Here is a 15,711-nt window from a genome sequence, read left to right as displayed (position 1 = left end):
GAATGAGATCATTGAGATTTGGTATTTGGTGATACAAGAAAGGTTTTTAGCGAAGAAATTTAAAAAAAAGTAAATAACAAGGTCTGCATTCTGCAAGAAAGTGTGAATTTTTTATTTATTTTTTTGCATTTTGATACTATTTGCTTGCACTATTTCTACACAAATCTATTTAAGGTAATCTAACTAAGGGTTTACTTAGATGATGTAGGTGTTTTCCATAAATACAAACAAATTGCGTGGAAGTACTGAAATATGCTTTTTTAATAGTGCCTAACAAATGGCCTACAATTATAAATATTATCCCTTCAATCCTTCCCAATAAAAAAACATTCTCGATTTTCTTAAATGATGATAGTAAACCTTCAATCAAGTAGCATTTAATGGTTGCATTACACATCACCACAGAACACCACAAACAGCTCAACACTTTAAAAAAATATATTTAAGCGTGAACTGGTTCGAACAATTACCGGTTAATATAAGATTGGAAACAAATTTTAAAAAATTCAAAAGTATAATATGAAACTCTTCAAATAGTATTTCTCAATTGTTATACTTCGTAATATAATACTATATTTCTCAAAAATAATAAAATTAGACATTTTTTCTCTTTTTCTTTTTTCTTAACTTTTTTTCGAATCTTTCTAAAATATTTTTGCATCACATTTGATTCCAGATAAATTCGCTGTTTATGAACCTATTTTAAAATAGTTTACTGCTCTTGAGAGCCAATGAAAGACCCTTTCAGATTTTAGGATTTAAGAGGCGGGTTTGGGTACTGGCGCCCCAGGAACCATTTATTGGATAACCAATACCTCTGCTATAGGTCACCTTAAGTAGTTCGTTACGTTGGTGATTTAGCAGGGGTGCCCGGGTTTATCGGGTGAAGTGTGATCAGGACGCGCCTTCCCACCAGCTGCGTTGCGCGCCAGATCGAGATAAGCTAGTTTAGGGAGACCCTTTGACCTCTTCAACTGGTCTCTCGACCCATCGTCTTGTGCCGCGTTGGGTGGGATATATTCATATGTTCGTCTCTCCTGGATACACTAATTCATATTCCACCTGCCCACAATTTCCTCTCCTTCCCTTTCTTAAAAAAGACCCCTCACACAGCATCCCAAAAGATGACAAAGTACCTGAGAGAAATTATTTTCTTCAGGCCCTCGTGTGTGGGAATAATTTAAAAAAAATCGACATATGCAATGTCACTTTTTTTCGTTTAACATAAAAATATTTATTTAAATGTTTGCAATCCGTGACAAATATTTAATGTTAAATCATAGAATCATTCCAATTATTTAGGGTATCTTTTTAAAAATATAAACTAAAAGCACAGTATTTTTTCATTCTAACACTGTTTAAATCGTATTTTTCTCCGCGATACAAAATTTCTTATCAGTACTAAATATAAATTTTATGAAAGCAAGCTGAGATATATCTCCCAAAAAGACCCTACGGTTGTTTGTTGTCAGTGAAGAATATCTCCCAAAATTGCCCAAGGAGTTAATGTTAATTTTTCATGACAATTCCGTACCTGAGTTGTCAACATATTGTGGTGGGGAGGAAGGTAACTGTTCTTCAAGGCAGATGAGATCGAATTCCTGCGGAGCTGATGAAGATGTCGAAGGTGCATTGTAAGGTACTACGGGAAGTACTGCTAAGTTTTCACCTGGCTTGACGGTGATCGGAAAATCATACTTCAGGTTTGAGTAGAAACCTTTCAGTACTACGCAGACCTGAAAGGAAATGTTATAATTTAGACAGTTTGCTAAAGTATTTAAATAAACACCCAAGAATGGCCGGCGATAAATATATAAATGAAAAAAAAAAAACACTTGAATTCTACAAAGATGTAGTAAATAATATATATTTTTTTTATTTTTTTTTTTATTTTTTATTAATATCAATAGCAAAATTTGTACATTATGTAGGTTTAAAGTATAATATAAGTATATTTTTTGTATTTTTTTCACAGTCCTCCTCACTAGGGTTTCCTGTTCTGAGGCGGCCTGTAGTTTTTCATAAATTTTTGTATTTAGTTTTGAATTGTCTTTACATTGTCTTCATAATGTTTGTAAGTTGATTATTACTTTGATCTCTAAGCCATGTTTTGACTTTTGTTTTAAATATACTCATTTCGTTTATTTTTTTTATTTTTTTTATTTTAGTTTCGAAGATTTGAATAATATAGTTCTAGCAGGAAACTAAACCTATAATACTAGTCCCAGAGAAAGCTCGTACGCACATCATCGATGTTTGTACTCTTCCTTCTAAAAACGAAAAAGATAGAAGATACTTTTGACCGGACAGTGACTGAATTGGTATTGCGTCTGGGTCCCACCCAGGCGTCGGTTCTCTGGCGTCCTCCATCGTGATATTAGCAACATTTTCCGCTTATTGTGGTGGTAGTAGGATATTTTCAAATTATCGTCAGGTTATTCGTAATTCGCTAATGTTTGTCTTTCTTTAAAATAATAAAAAAATTACTAGAACTTTGACGTCAATTATGACCTCTCTCTGGGACTAGCTGAGTATATACAAAAATATATTATTTCAAGAAATATTGCGATTGCGAAAAAAAATGCTGAAAAAACATTGGTATCGTGGAAACATTTTAGCTGCTAATAAAATTGCTGTTGCAATAACATCATTTGTGCAAAAAACATTGTTATAATAATATTTTTTTGAAGATATTTGATGTTGAATATTTTTTAAATCTCCATCCACTGATATCCCATTCTTCTAACGCTCCCATTTAAAATCCCTTCCACTGTTCTGTTGAATCCCTTCCACTTCACGCCACATCATATTTCTGAGAAAAACGACTTGCACGAGTATTCTGAATCACAATGTACATCCAAAAGCGACAGATTTTGAAGTGTCACGTGATCTAGTCAGTGCCATCGAGCAACGATAGATTGCAAATGGCGGTGATTGCTTTGATTGATGCTCGTTGTTACTGCTGTTTTTGTGTTGATTTACCGCAAGTATATTCAATAATCAGGGTGAATAAGCTATTTAAAATATTGAAATTTACTTAGCAACAGCACCAAATTCGTAATTTGTTTGTATTTGTCAGCCTTGTTTCATACCTTTATGACGTAGTCAATAGAGATGACGGAGTTCCGGTAAAGGGAAGAAGGGGGCACGGTGGGTACAATCAGAATAACTTTAGCATTATCTTCCGTCTCCTTGTTAATATCTTTACTGACTTGTTCCACTAGTTTGTTCGTCTCGACACAATTGCTTGCGCATGGGAATGTGCTGAAAAATGTTACAACCTGAAAAGAAAAAATAAATTGTAGCTGAATATTTGGCTAATTTATTTAGCGCCGTTTTCGTGAGAAATCACCTCAAGGGCGCTGAACATGGAATCATTTTTTGGTTACCTCGTAGACGTGACTAAGATTGTTATTATAAGACTAGCGCAGTTAAAAATGAAAAAGCAAGAGGTATCACTTGTTAAATCTAGCTAGTTAGTAAAAAATAAAGCTTTCTTGAAAATGGCAAAAGCCCAGAACCTTGAAAAATCATGCGATTTTACTTGAAGAAATTAAACAAAATAAATTCACACTTAACACTATATGGTCGGGTATTTTACCGCCAAATTGGGGGCTAAGCGCGGGTGTTTTTTTTTTTTAATTTTAGCGCCAAAATTGGACTTTCCGCAAAATATTCATATCTATTTGATATATTTCGATGAAACGTTCAGTGTTTTAGTTTAAAAAGATGTCTCTATTTATTTACTTAGCAATGTATGTGTAATTCCATTTTTTATGAACAAAAACTTTCTACTTTCTTGGGAATCATAGAAAAAACAGTATTTCACAATCGAAATAACATATCGAAATTTATTATTACAAAATTACAAGATTACTTAGAAATTTTCAACACATATAAAAAAAAAACTATAACCTAATAGTGCTTCAATGTGTGATAGCGTTTGAAACACTTTCCTTTACGCAGGGGCACATTGCAAAACTTGCACACGTACCGCGTTTCACTGCTTTTTTTGTGAGCATACGCGACAACGATTTTATTTTTAAAATTTTTTTGTTGTGTTTCAAACTCATTGTATTGATAGGATCGGGTACCGCCGACAATAGAAAACACATGACCCCGCATCCATTTAGAACCCCCTCGTTTACAAGTTTCCCGCTCCTTACCGCTTTGCACAACACTACGAGTAAACTCGTCTTCCACGTCTTACTGTAAAAAGGCGCATGACGAGTTTTCTCGTTTCCCGAAAAGAATGTGTTAATAAAAATATTATTATTATAATGGGTCGATACTTTACAGCTTGTCTGAATACGTGACACATCAGTACCAGTTTTTAAAATGACAGCAATAATAATTCTGTTAAAATATTTAATCGAACGAAAATACTTCATCTTGTCTGAATTCATGACGCAATGCGTTCCAATTTTGAAAATGACACTTAATATCCGAGTTCATCGAACCAGAGTTACAATCATTCACAGTCACAACCACAACCCACAACCGAAATGAGTATTTTTGAAAATATTTTGGGAACATTCAAAATTATTGTGGTATAAATACAGTCATTTTATAATTTAAAATATTGTATAAGCAAAATGTTTTAATTCTTATTTTTTTCTATTAGCAATTTAATTATATTATCCAATTAGTCATTCTGAAAATTCCCCTCGTCCCAATCACTGTTTGTTTCTTATCAGTACAAAATTTATCTCGCACAATTAGACACATTTATCACACCATCAAGTAAAGAATCACATTCCGTATCTATGTTATCATCTAATTTTGCTCCATGAAAATCAATCGAAATTTTTGTTGCAAGCTTTATTTTCATTCATAGATCGGAGGGTATGAATAACCTGTCGTAACCTTTAAAATTATTATTCTGCTAGTGCCTTCTTCAATCGGAGTTTGTTCATCACCCTGCAAACAGCAGCCCATAACAACTCTCCATAACATGTAATTTTGTAGGAAGCAAACACAGCAGCGACCTTACGGTCGAGTATCTTTGTACTGCTTGTCCGCCAATAGTGGAGTTCGCGAAGTGCTTCCGAGCTTGCTCTCCACCTTCTCGTTAAATTAATTGTAAATATACTTGTAACAAACTTTATAAGCGTTCTTAATTGATATAATGTATAAACGCTGCCTCTTTTATCTTACCGGCTGCGCCAGCTGTTGTGTTCGTACAAACAGGTCTCCAACTCGTCACGGAAGGAGTTTATAAATAAATGGTTCTTTTAGATTGATCAGGGATTTATTAATACTCCGCGTATTTTAAAGGTGACTCGATAGTCGACCTAAATAGAAGCTGGCTAATTGGAATCTGAAACAGTAAGTTTCTCTGAGAGCCTTACCACTGGCCCTGGCGACTACTGGCCACTGGCTCTATCTTGCGGACTTCCACGCATGCTCTATGCACTGCCATCTGTGCGTTCATCTATGAAACTCTTACTTTCCAACAACCCACAATGTTAATAGGTATTATATGTGTAGGTTTGTAAACATACAAAATTTTAAACATACCCTTTCAAAACTGAAGATAAAATGAGAAACCAAGACTTTGCTTTGGTTTTTGACATGACAGTCAATGGGGATTTGTTGACCGGGTAAATATCCTGTCATCGGGAGGTCAAAATATATCCAAAGTGTCCCTATTTTCGTCCCTAAGAAGGAGAAAGATTTGACTAGTTCGTGCCTTATGGGAATCTGAAAAAAATATTCCTTATTAGAAACACAATTACGTTTTCGTAGAAATAACTTTTTTTTTTGACAAAAATATTTTAAATGAAAAAAAAAAAAAAAATGAGAGTTAGTTTCATTTGAGAAATACCTATAGGTTTATTTTTCAAGGGTTGAAATTTGCTTTATAGATTAGAAAGGGTCCCAAACGTAAATTATGAAAAAAGTAATTTGAAAAGTTACACAAAGACGCGATAGCAATAAGAAAAACTCTTCAAATTATGACTGACCTAACAACATTTGTAAATAGTCAAGACTTAAATTAAATTTGTAAAGTTTTTCAAACTTATCAAAGGATTGTATCAGCATCTTGCGGAGTTACTACCTTAAAAATATTATTATTGTCTTTTTTCACTAAATTTGTTTTGCAAAATAAAATTGATAGTCTTTCGTTTAAGTTTAACGGGAAGCAAGACCATCACATCAAAAAAATCATCATCAAAATGTCTATGCCACTATTTTGCATTAAAACACATGAAACAAATCCATTCTACTTTACTATGAGATTCATGCAATTTTTTAGAAATCCATAAAAAAATATATGTAACTTTTAAACATACGATGGTGCTTCTTCCCAATTCAAACAAAAGAACTGGTTCCTCGTGTTTGAATTATCTACATTGCAATGGGTAGTTTTGCTAATAAATTATATGTTTATTGTAATTTAGTTTTGAGAACTACGTATATATATTTTTAATAAATTATGTACCTGTTTTCAGAAACGCATTTAATTTAATTAATTTACGACCGAACGCAGTTGGCGCTAGTTCAAACATATGTCCAAGGAAGCGAAGTTAGCAGTCCACAATAGAGTGCTGATACCTACTCTGATGTATGGAAGTGAGGAGAATCAATGGAACTGGCAGAGGAAGGACGAAAGCAGACTGAATGCTGTTGAAATGAGATCCCTGAGGCGTATGTGTGGTAAAACCATGTATGATCGTGTGGGAAGATCGTGAATCGTAGTAAGATTAAAAAAGGACGCTTAGATGGTTTGGGCATGTAGGGTGAATGAGCGCAGAAAGGAGTCTAAGGAGAGTATATAATGAGATTGTGAATGGTAGGAGAAGTCGGGACGCCCGAGGAAGACATGGCACGATCAAGTGAATCAGATACTCGAGTCGGGCCATGTCAAGAGTCAGAATAATAGAAGAGTATGTATGAGACGAGGTATGAGTGTGAATGAGACAAGGAGTGTGTGCAAAGACCGAGTTTTTGGCGGTCCATCCTCTCTGCCTACTCCTGAGGGGAAACGGCGTGATGGTTAATTAGTTAGATATTATACAATAACATATATTATGAGTGATGTCTGAGTAATGTATTATGTGAATGATCGTACACGTGATCACATACAATAACATCATATATATGAGTGATAACAAAAAATAACATGTTTTTTAATATTATGCTTGCTATTTTTTGTTTTTTTTTTATCAATGGCAATTAATAATATTATCTAAGTTTATAAATTTGATTGTTCTAAAACGGGAATCCTTCTTAGTTGGAGAGTCAAATATCTCTTACATCTGTGAATAAATTGTGTAATGCAATACATTAATAAATAAAATTGTTACTTACGGATGTTGCAGGATTTGCATAGAGTTCATTTTTGCAGGTTACTGTGAATGGAAAAGTGATGGAATCATCGTGCTTAGGATCTTTCTTTACAGTTACTTTAATGTAATATTTAATACTGCCAAACTGTCCTTCATAAGACGAAGGAAGAACCTCAGGAAGAAGGGCAGAGAAACCAAACGAGGTGAGACCTTTCTTGAGCGTTATATATTCATCTAAAAAAGACAAAAAACGAATAAGTTTAAAACATTACATAACATTCTAAATTATCTTGGTACCAGGGGATCAGATTCTGAAAGGGATTAACTTTTCGCGTACATCTTACTTTACAAAGCTTTTAAATATTTTACCCTCGGGCACTTACAAATACATTAGGTGTACATGTACAAATAAATGGGCTTATTTTTTATTCAAATTATAAGAGAATTCTGGATTACTAATAAAATATGTTAGATCATACAATCAAATTAATTGAGTAATAAATGATAAAAAACTGTAGGAATAATAATATATTCTTTTTTAGTAAAGGTAAAAATTACGTTTTCTCAAGACAAAGTTTTTATTTTATTTTATTGAAGAAACCGCACCTCTATATTTGTGTTTCAGGTTAATAATTATTGCTTATAATAATTTGTTATACATAAAAAACTTGTCTTGTAAAAAAATAATTCTACCTTTAATAAAAATGAATAATATTTGACAAATCAAAATATTTCACCATGAAATAAAGATATAATATATCTCGACGCCACCTATTGAGAAATCAATTGCTTTCCTACAAACATGACGTTAGTTGTTTTCTGGTGAAAAAAATCGAAAAAGCAATTGTCGAATGAAATAATAGTACTTATTGAATTATTTGGTGGTTACATAGCACAGTGGTTCTGTGAACCTGACCGGCAATCAGAAGGTGCGGGTTCAATTCAATTGGTGTTTCACGGTAATAATTAGTGCTAATAAAAATAATATATTCGTTCATATGAATCAGGTACTTTGTGATGTGACATTATATTTATTTATTCATTGGACTATTTGTGAGATATCACTTCAGGGGCGCCTTACAGTCGATGCAGGTATTACAAAAAATATAAATATAACAAAAATAAAGTTAAATTAAGTAAAATGAAGTACAGAAACATGTGACTCGAAGATAGAAGATGGAGACTCTGCAGCAAGAATCCTAGATGGTGAAGAAACTGGACCAGCTGCTGCAGCGAAAGAGTCCACCGCGTCCACCAACAGTGCCAGCACGAGGTTAGTCATCCGTCCAGGTATGTGTCTGCTGCTGATAAAGCGCTGACAGATTATCCTCTCACAGATACCAGACCTTGGCAGCACCGCTGTGATGTTCGACGGAGATAGAATATGGAGACTCTGCAGCAAGAATCCTAGGTGGTGAAGAAACTGGACCAGCTGCTGCAGCAAGAGAGTGCACCGCGTCCACCAACAGTGCCAGCACGAGGTTCGTCATCCGTCGAGGTGTGTTTATGCTGCTAATAGAGCGCTGAAACCTCACATAGACGTTCGGCGAGTCCATCCTGGCGATTATTGAAGGAGTGCATTCTGCCCGCAATAAAAGGCGATGGTCGGGATAGTAAATTACCTTGGGCTTAGCTTACTAACACTTGCTAGGCCCTTCAGAGTTCCCGAGAATTCCGTTGAAAACATCTGGGGTGCATTTACCGATCGACGTTCGTTTCGAATGTCGAATATTTTGAACAAAATATCCGAATATTCACTTTTAACACACTGCACTCAAATCACATATTATAAAGTTCTAACAAATGGTTGATAAGTTTATTTAAAATTTTGATTGATTGATTTTAAAATAATTTCAAATGGATGTTGCCTCATTTCCCTTGACAATACTAAAAAAACACAAAAAGGTTGACGCTTAGGACGCGTTAGGACGCGTCCGGCTGCCACGAAGGACGCTACACTACTACATTATAATTTAAAATTTAAAATAAAACAGTAACTTAGTAAACACCACTTTTTATATTTAATGCCGACCGGCTTTCGCTACAACCGTATCTTCTTCAGAGCGGTACAAAATTCTACTAAAATCTAAAATATACAAGTAATATGTGTTATTAATATATTAAGCTTTCACATACGGTTGTAAACAATGGGCTGACTCCAATGGAGGAGGTAGTACGAATAGGGGAGGATTGGAAAGAGAATGCACGTTATCAATATGGAACAATCTACCGGACAAAGTACAGGACTTTTACTAAGGTTGATTTGGTTGTTGATTACTTTGCTATTAATGTACCTGCAAGTTATCTTGTCTGATCCCTATTCCATTTTATGTAGTTTAACAAAACGTTTAATAAAAATTCAGTGGTCAGTTTACTACATAAAAACGTACCCGACCTCCCGACTGAGTTATCACACCAACCTTCAAGCTTACCATTTTTTCTGTTTCCCCCGGTAGGTTGTAGGTTGTGTAAAGGTATGAAGTTTGTGGGGACAGTGCTAAAATAAATATCATGTGCTCCGAATTTTTCTGTCTTTTTGTTGGAACCTTCGCCATGCTTTCCTTTCCACTGAGTTTTTGCTTCACCGATAATTTCCCATGTCATACCTGAAGAAACAAACAATTATTTATTAACCGTCTGTAGACATAAAATGATATACTTTGACTTCTGCCAATAATAACATAGATTATAGGATGTGGTGGCACTTATAAAATCATGCACAAACAATTCTACTTAAACCAAGTACAAATTCATCAGAATTTCTGCTTAGTAAAAGGCATAACACTAAAGGCATTATATTTCCACAATGCAAAATTTCAAAAATACACATTAAATATTACACATACACGAATATAATATTACAAATACGCAAATATAATATTAAAAATACACAAATATAATATCAAATACACAAATATAATATTACAAATACCCAAAAATAATATTACAAATACACAAATATAATATCGCAAATAAAACTGCACCATTTAAAAATAATCGTAATCTTAGATAAAACTCCGTTCTCCCAACTCCTAAATGTAAAAAAAAAAACAATGAGGCAATTCAATTATAATTTTGAAAAATTCATTACTAGAGAGATTCGTAAATATAAACTTCAATTTCAAAGAATCTAAATTTCACTCTTGGCAGACATTGCCTCATTCACATTGATACATACTCTTCTATAATTCTGACTCTTGACACGGCGCGCGACTCGAGTATTTGGTTCACGTGATCATGCTACGTCTTCCTTGGGTGACCCCTACTTCTTCTACACTTTGCGTGATACATTCTCCTTACACTTCTTTCTTCATCCATTTGCTCTACATGGGTACATCGTTTATAGTACATATATCATTATATGTAGCCATTACTTTTATGAATAAACATAAAATAAAATAAATCACCAAATTTTTAGCCGTAGAATGGAAAACTTCCCGATCTTTTGGAATGAATTGTAATTAAAATGTTTTAATAGTGACATAATAAATCTTGTAATTAAAACTAATTCGGTTAAGGCGAAATTAGACTCTAATAACGGGGGTTTGCTCTACGCTAACATTTTAATTATTTCTGATGAACGTATTACTAAAATCTCAAATATTTCTAGCGGGATTCTTGAGGATGTAAGTTATTTATATATAAGATAAATAAAAACTAGGCCTTACCATTAAAATAATTTATATAAAACGTTTTTCAACAAAAAAATTAGCGGTAAGCATCAGATTTCATTTTTCTAGACAATCTAGACCATGAATTAGTAACTTTCCGAGGGATCCCTCTAGAAACATTTGAGAGTTTAGAGTAATACATTATCAGAAATAATTAAAATACATCCCACGGGTTTCCCACGGGAAGATCGATTTTATAGATTCGCAGCAAAGTCGACCGTAAGTCCGTCCATTTCGCCGTGCCGCGAGCCGAATATTGTTTTTACAAGACTTCATCACTTATGTCATTAAGATTTCCACATTATTTTAGAGATTTGATAGGGCAAATACAACCTTGGGTCTGTCCAATACACCAGGGCCGCGCGTCGCTTTTTTTGTGCACGGCTGCTTCACTTACGTCGTTAAGATTCTGGCTTTATTTTAGTTGAATTCATGTCTTTATAAAAAAAACAGATACATTTTGATGCAAGTCAATCCAATGTTTCAAAGACCCAATCCTGTCTGATTACGTCTAAAAGGGATCTAAATGATAATCTAGTCTCCTTCAACGGAAGCAATCTTCCGAACAGGCCTTCCATTGATATGCTTGGTGTAACTATAAATGACCAGCTCAGGTATGGGGGCTCCATCGAAGCCAGAGTAAAGCTGGCCTCTCAGAAGCTGGGCGTACTGTACAGGGCCAGCAGATACTTTAATAGTACACAACTGCTGACCCTGTACAAATCGCAAGTGCGCCCTACTGTCGAATTTGGCAGCCATCTCTGGTACGGAGCCCCTAAATACCTGAAAAAAACCCTTGACTCTGTGCAAAAACGGGCGGTCCGTTTGATAGATTCCCCAATCTTAACAAACGGACTGCAATCTTTAGAGCACAGGCGTCAGGTAGGTATGCTGTCCTTGTTCTAACGGTATTACAATGGAAGATGCTCTGAGGAACTAGCGTCACTGATCCCTTCGGCACTGGTGCGTAGTCGGGATACACGCCAAACGCGCGCCCAACATTTGTACACGGTTATAAATTATTTTCTTCAGTGCCTCCTGTGTGGAGTTAATATAAAAAAAAATCACTTTCTATAAACCATTATTTTACTTATATAGCTATTTTATGTATGACCTAAAGATCGTTTTTCTAGGATTTTAAAATAAATTTATCTTGTTTGTTTGTTGATAATCAATAGATTTATAAGGAAGGAATATTAACAGCTGATATGAATTGCAAAACTGATAAAAATATCAATTAGTTAGTGATCCACACAAACTTATTTTAAATTATTTTTTAATGTGAATACCGCACAAGAGTCCCAACTGCTTCTAACCGTCTGAAGACAGTGAGAATATGGCATTCCCAATTAGGGTATGTTGTGAGGCTGGAGGTAGTGGGGAGGGGAAGTAAATAAGGAAATGAAGCCGGAGAAGTAACGGGCTATTAAAGTCTAGTCACCAATCGAGGCTAAAGCCATTTCAAGCAACGATTCAATTTCTTGGTGGTGCTTTTTCACCAGAAAAATACTGAGAGTATCTTCTAATCTGGAACTTGACAAGTTCTATATGTAGTTAATTTATTGCTAAGCAACACAAAATCATTATATAAATAAATTTATAATAAGACATAGTTAAATTTAAATATCACTACACCTTAAATGAAATACCTTACATAAATTAAGTACCTCTGTTTTTTTTAAATTTTTTATTTACATACATTTGTTAACATGTAATTGTTGGGTTATGTATATTGTTTTGATTGTAATTCCATATGTGGCAGTTCTTGATTGCATTCACTCAAAGTATTTCCAACACTTTTAAGTTTATTCACTTTTTGGGGTTTAGACACAGACATAGGAATTAATAGACGAGCAGATAATGGCGAGGGGTAAAATCAACTGTTGAAGAACGAAGGGAGTGAAGCTGACTGTGATTCGTCAATAAATCAATCTGACAGTAAATAGGCATCTCGCATTATAATATCACCATTTACTTCTTAAAAGTAAAATCTGCTCTTGAATGAATAGACATTTTTACATGGGAGCGCAAATTACTCGCCACGTTATGAACAAATTTGCGAAGTCCAAATTCGGCAAAAAAATTCGGTTCTATTTTCAGAGTCGAATATTTCGTTTAAGTATTTAGTTAAGACACTTTTATAAATGTTCATAATTTACTTCCCAGCAACCAACCAGCTTTGTGTTTCGCGTCCAGACGTTTCTCGATGTGATAGTAACAACTGATTCATATTATACGATGTGAATATGCTTAAAATAAAGTAAAATATTATAATCTTCATTGACTACAATAAAAATGACCAAAATAACAAAAAATAAAACAAACATCTCACCTAAAATTTTTTTTGGCTTATCCTGAGTTGTGTTGAATAAGCCACCGACGATTTGTCCACTTTTGAATTCCCCTTTCGGAGATTCGTGGAACACAACAGTACACGTTTTCAAAGACATGCTTCAAAACTTAAAACATTGAACAGTAATAATTATTATTAGTTGTCTCTCCGTACTAAGGTTCAATAATAACAGTAATCACTTCACAAATGGCAACGTTCTCACTGATACCTTTCGCAAAATGATTGAATGTTGTATTTTTAGTCAGCTATCTTATCTCCGAATAAACCACAAGCTAGATACCTTTGTAACGATTAAACGATAAGCATTTATTCTATACAGTGCATAAATTGACTAATGAATTGTTAAATAGTCTCGTTAGTATGAAAACTAGACTTACAGGGGTATTTTTGTAATTATAAGTAAGGCAGAATGGGTAGGTATTAATTACATTATTGAAGTGAAACTTCTTTACGCGCGTCATGCAATTTTGAGGAACGGAGTAAAACCGACGCATGACCGTCACGAAAAACCGTGATCATTTCGCTATAGGAGCCTAGCTAATATTATATACCTAGTTTAGGTCACCCTCCAAACTCAGCTTCGCGGTCTAGAGGCAGAGCGCCCGACTCTCGTCGTGAAGAACCGAGGTTCAATCCCCGCTTAAACTATTTTTTTTTTCATTTTGTGATTTTTTTAATACGAGGAAAAGTGATAAAATGCTCTCGTGCTGCGACTTTTAGATATTTTGACTGTATGATATTTTGGTCGAATACGTAATAACCGCGGTCTAGAGGCAGAGCGTTCGACACTCGTTATGCAGGACCCGGGTTCGAATCCGATATTTTTATAACTTTTAATTTTGTTTTATCAACGATTTGTTATAATGTAGTAAGAAATTACATAAATTTGTTAATTTATCTTTACTTTACTTTACGGTACCTATATGATATTTTAATCGAAATATAGCTTATAGGTAGAGTCGCTCGGTATTTTGATTAATTATTTTTTTTTTATCAACGATTTGTAATAATGTAGTAAAAAATTACATAAATTTGTCAATTTAGCTTTACTTTAATTTACGGTACCTATATGATATTTTTGTCGAAATATAGCTTACAAATCGAGCCGGTAGAGTCGCTCGGTATTTTGATTAATTATTTTTATTTTGAATCATTAAAATTACTAATCAAGGCCGATAACACCGCGTCGCGAGAGATACCTCTCCTCGCGGTCTAGAGGCAGAGCGTTCGACACTCGTTATGCAGGACCCGGGTTCGAATCCCATATTTTTATAACTTTTAATTTTTTTTATCACATGCTTCTTATAAATATGTCACTAGACAGAAAAAAGAGAGAATGAAATGAAAAGAGAGAGAGAGAAGAATACTAAAAATTTCAATTTCGTCGTGCGTAGGCTTGCCACACACTGTATTTTTTATTTCATTATATTTTAATTTTTTTATTATTTGTTTTGATACATTGCTAAATGAATAATTCAATAAACCAATTATGTTCCATTAATTATGCAGTTTTGAATACTATATTTAAAAAAAATAAAAATAACATTAAAATAAACAATAGGACTATAAAATGTGGCAAGTAAGAAACAATCTTATGTTTACAATAAATTCTTATAATAATTAGAATAAAATAATTTTGTTTTTAATACCACTTTATTGCATATATTTTCAATATATAAACCAACCGGTTTCGGTTCACCCTGAACCTTCATCAGGGTTATTTAAAAACATATTAAATTAATAACAGAGTTAAAGTGTACTTATGGGAAGATAGAAGAGGGAGAGGGAGTATCGAATTTGGTGACGAGGCGAGGAAGAGGTAGAGGTAAATAATCTTAAATATAATCTGAATATCATTTTTTTAAATTTAATGTTAATCATATTTAACAAAATTATTATTAAGTTCTGAAAGTAATTTTTGGTTTTCGTTATTGTTACAGCTGTTTCGGCTTTCAAGGCCATTCTAAAACATCTTTGAAAGCCGAAATAGCTGTAATAATAAAAACACAAAAAATACTTGCAGAACTTAATAATAATTTTATTTAATTTGATTTACTAAAATTAAAAAAAAATAAAATTAATTGAGTTTTACGAATCAATCGATAAAACAATAAATATGTAATCTGAGTATTATTATTCTAATGACTGCACAGTTTAGGATTGTTGTAAACGGAAGTTGCGCACTCTGTTATTATCAAAAAGAACCGTTGAAGTTTTCAAACCGCCAGGTTTTTTTATCTGCTAGTTGTGAGAAACTTTCTGCATATAAATATCATATTAGTATTAAAAAAGCCTACGCAAGACAGAAGTGAAACTTCTAGTATTCCTCTCTCTCTATTTTCATTTCATCATCTCTATTTTCTCTCTTAGGTTAGTTTGAAAATTAGAGGTTAAA

The 15,711-nt window shown here is 33.7% G+C and overlaps 1 protein-coding gene across 2 annotated transcripts in view; it reads right to left on the bottom strand.

Annotated features, from left to right (window-relative positions):
* The window catches only part of LOC149415242 (arrestin domain-containing protein 4-like), a 137,500-nt gene that overhangs the window by 1,907 nt on the left and 119,882 nt on the right, over positions 1 to 15,711 (bottom strand). Inside the window, exons 1-6 of one of the 2 annotated variants that reach the window (XM_089642335.1) lie at positions 13,296 to 13,512; positions 9,725 to 9,898; positions 7,315 to 7,526; positions 5,521 to 5,703; positions 3,093 to 3,281; positions 1,535 to 1,736 (exon numbers count right to left, since the gene is read on the bottom strand). In XM_089642335.1, the coding sequence (XP_089498461.1) occupies positions 1,535 to 1,736; positions 3,093 to 3,281; positions 5,521 to 5,703; positions 7,315 to 7,526; positions 9,725 to 9,898; positions 13,296 to 13,413 (1,078 nt within the window). In that variant the 5' untranslated portion in view covers positions 13,414 to 13,512. Of the gene's footprint in view, positions 1 to 1,534; positions 1,737 to 3,092; positions 3,282 to 5,520; positions 5,704 to 7,314; positions 7,527 to 9,724; positions 9,899 to 13,295; positions 13,513 to 15,711 lie in introns of those variants that run through there. The other variant, XM_089642336.1, reaches the window with a different exon arrangement.

The sequence above is a fragment of the Hesperophylax consimilis genome, chromosome 18, assembly GCF_061612785.1.
Source record: "Hesperophylax consimilis isolate HC1 chromosome 18, BYU_Hcon_1.0, whole genome shotgun sequence".
NCBI classification, from domain to species: domain Eukaryota; kingdom Metazoa; phylum Arthropoda; class Insecta; order Trichoptera; family Limnephilidae; genus Hesperophylax; species Hesperophylax consimilis.
The sequence above is the reverse complement of the archived record's forward strand: the minus strand, read 5'-3'. Positions and strand labels throughout refer to the sequence as shown.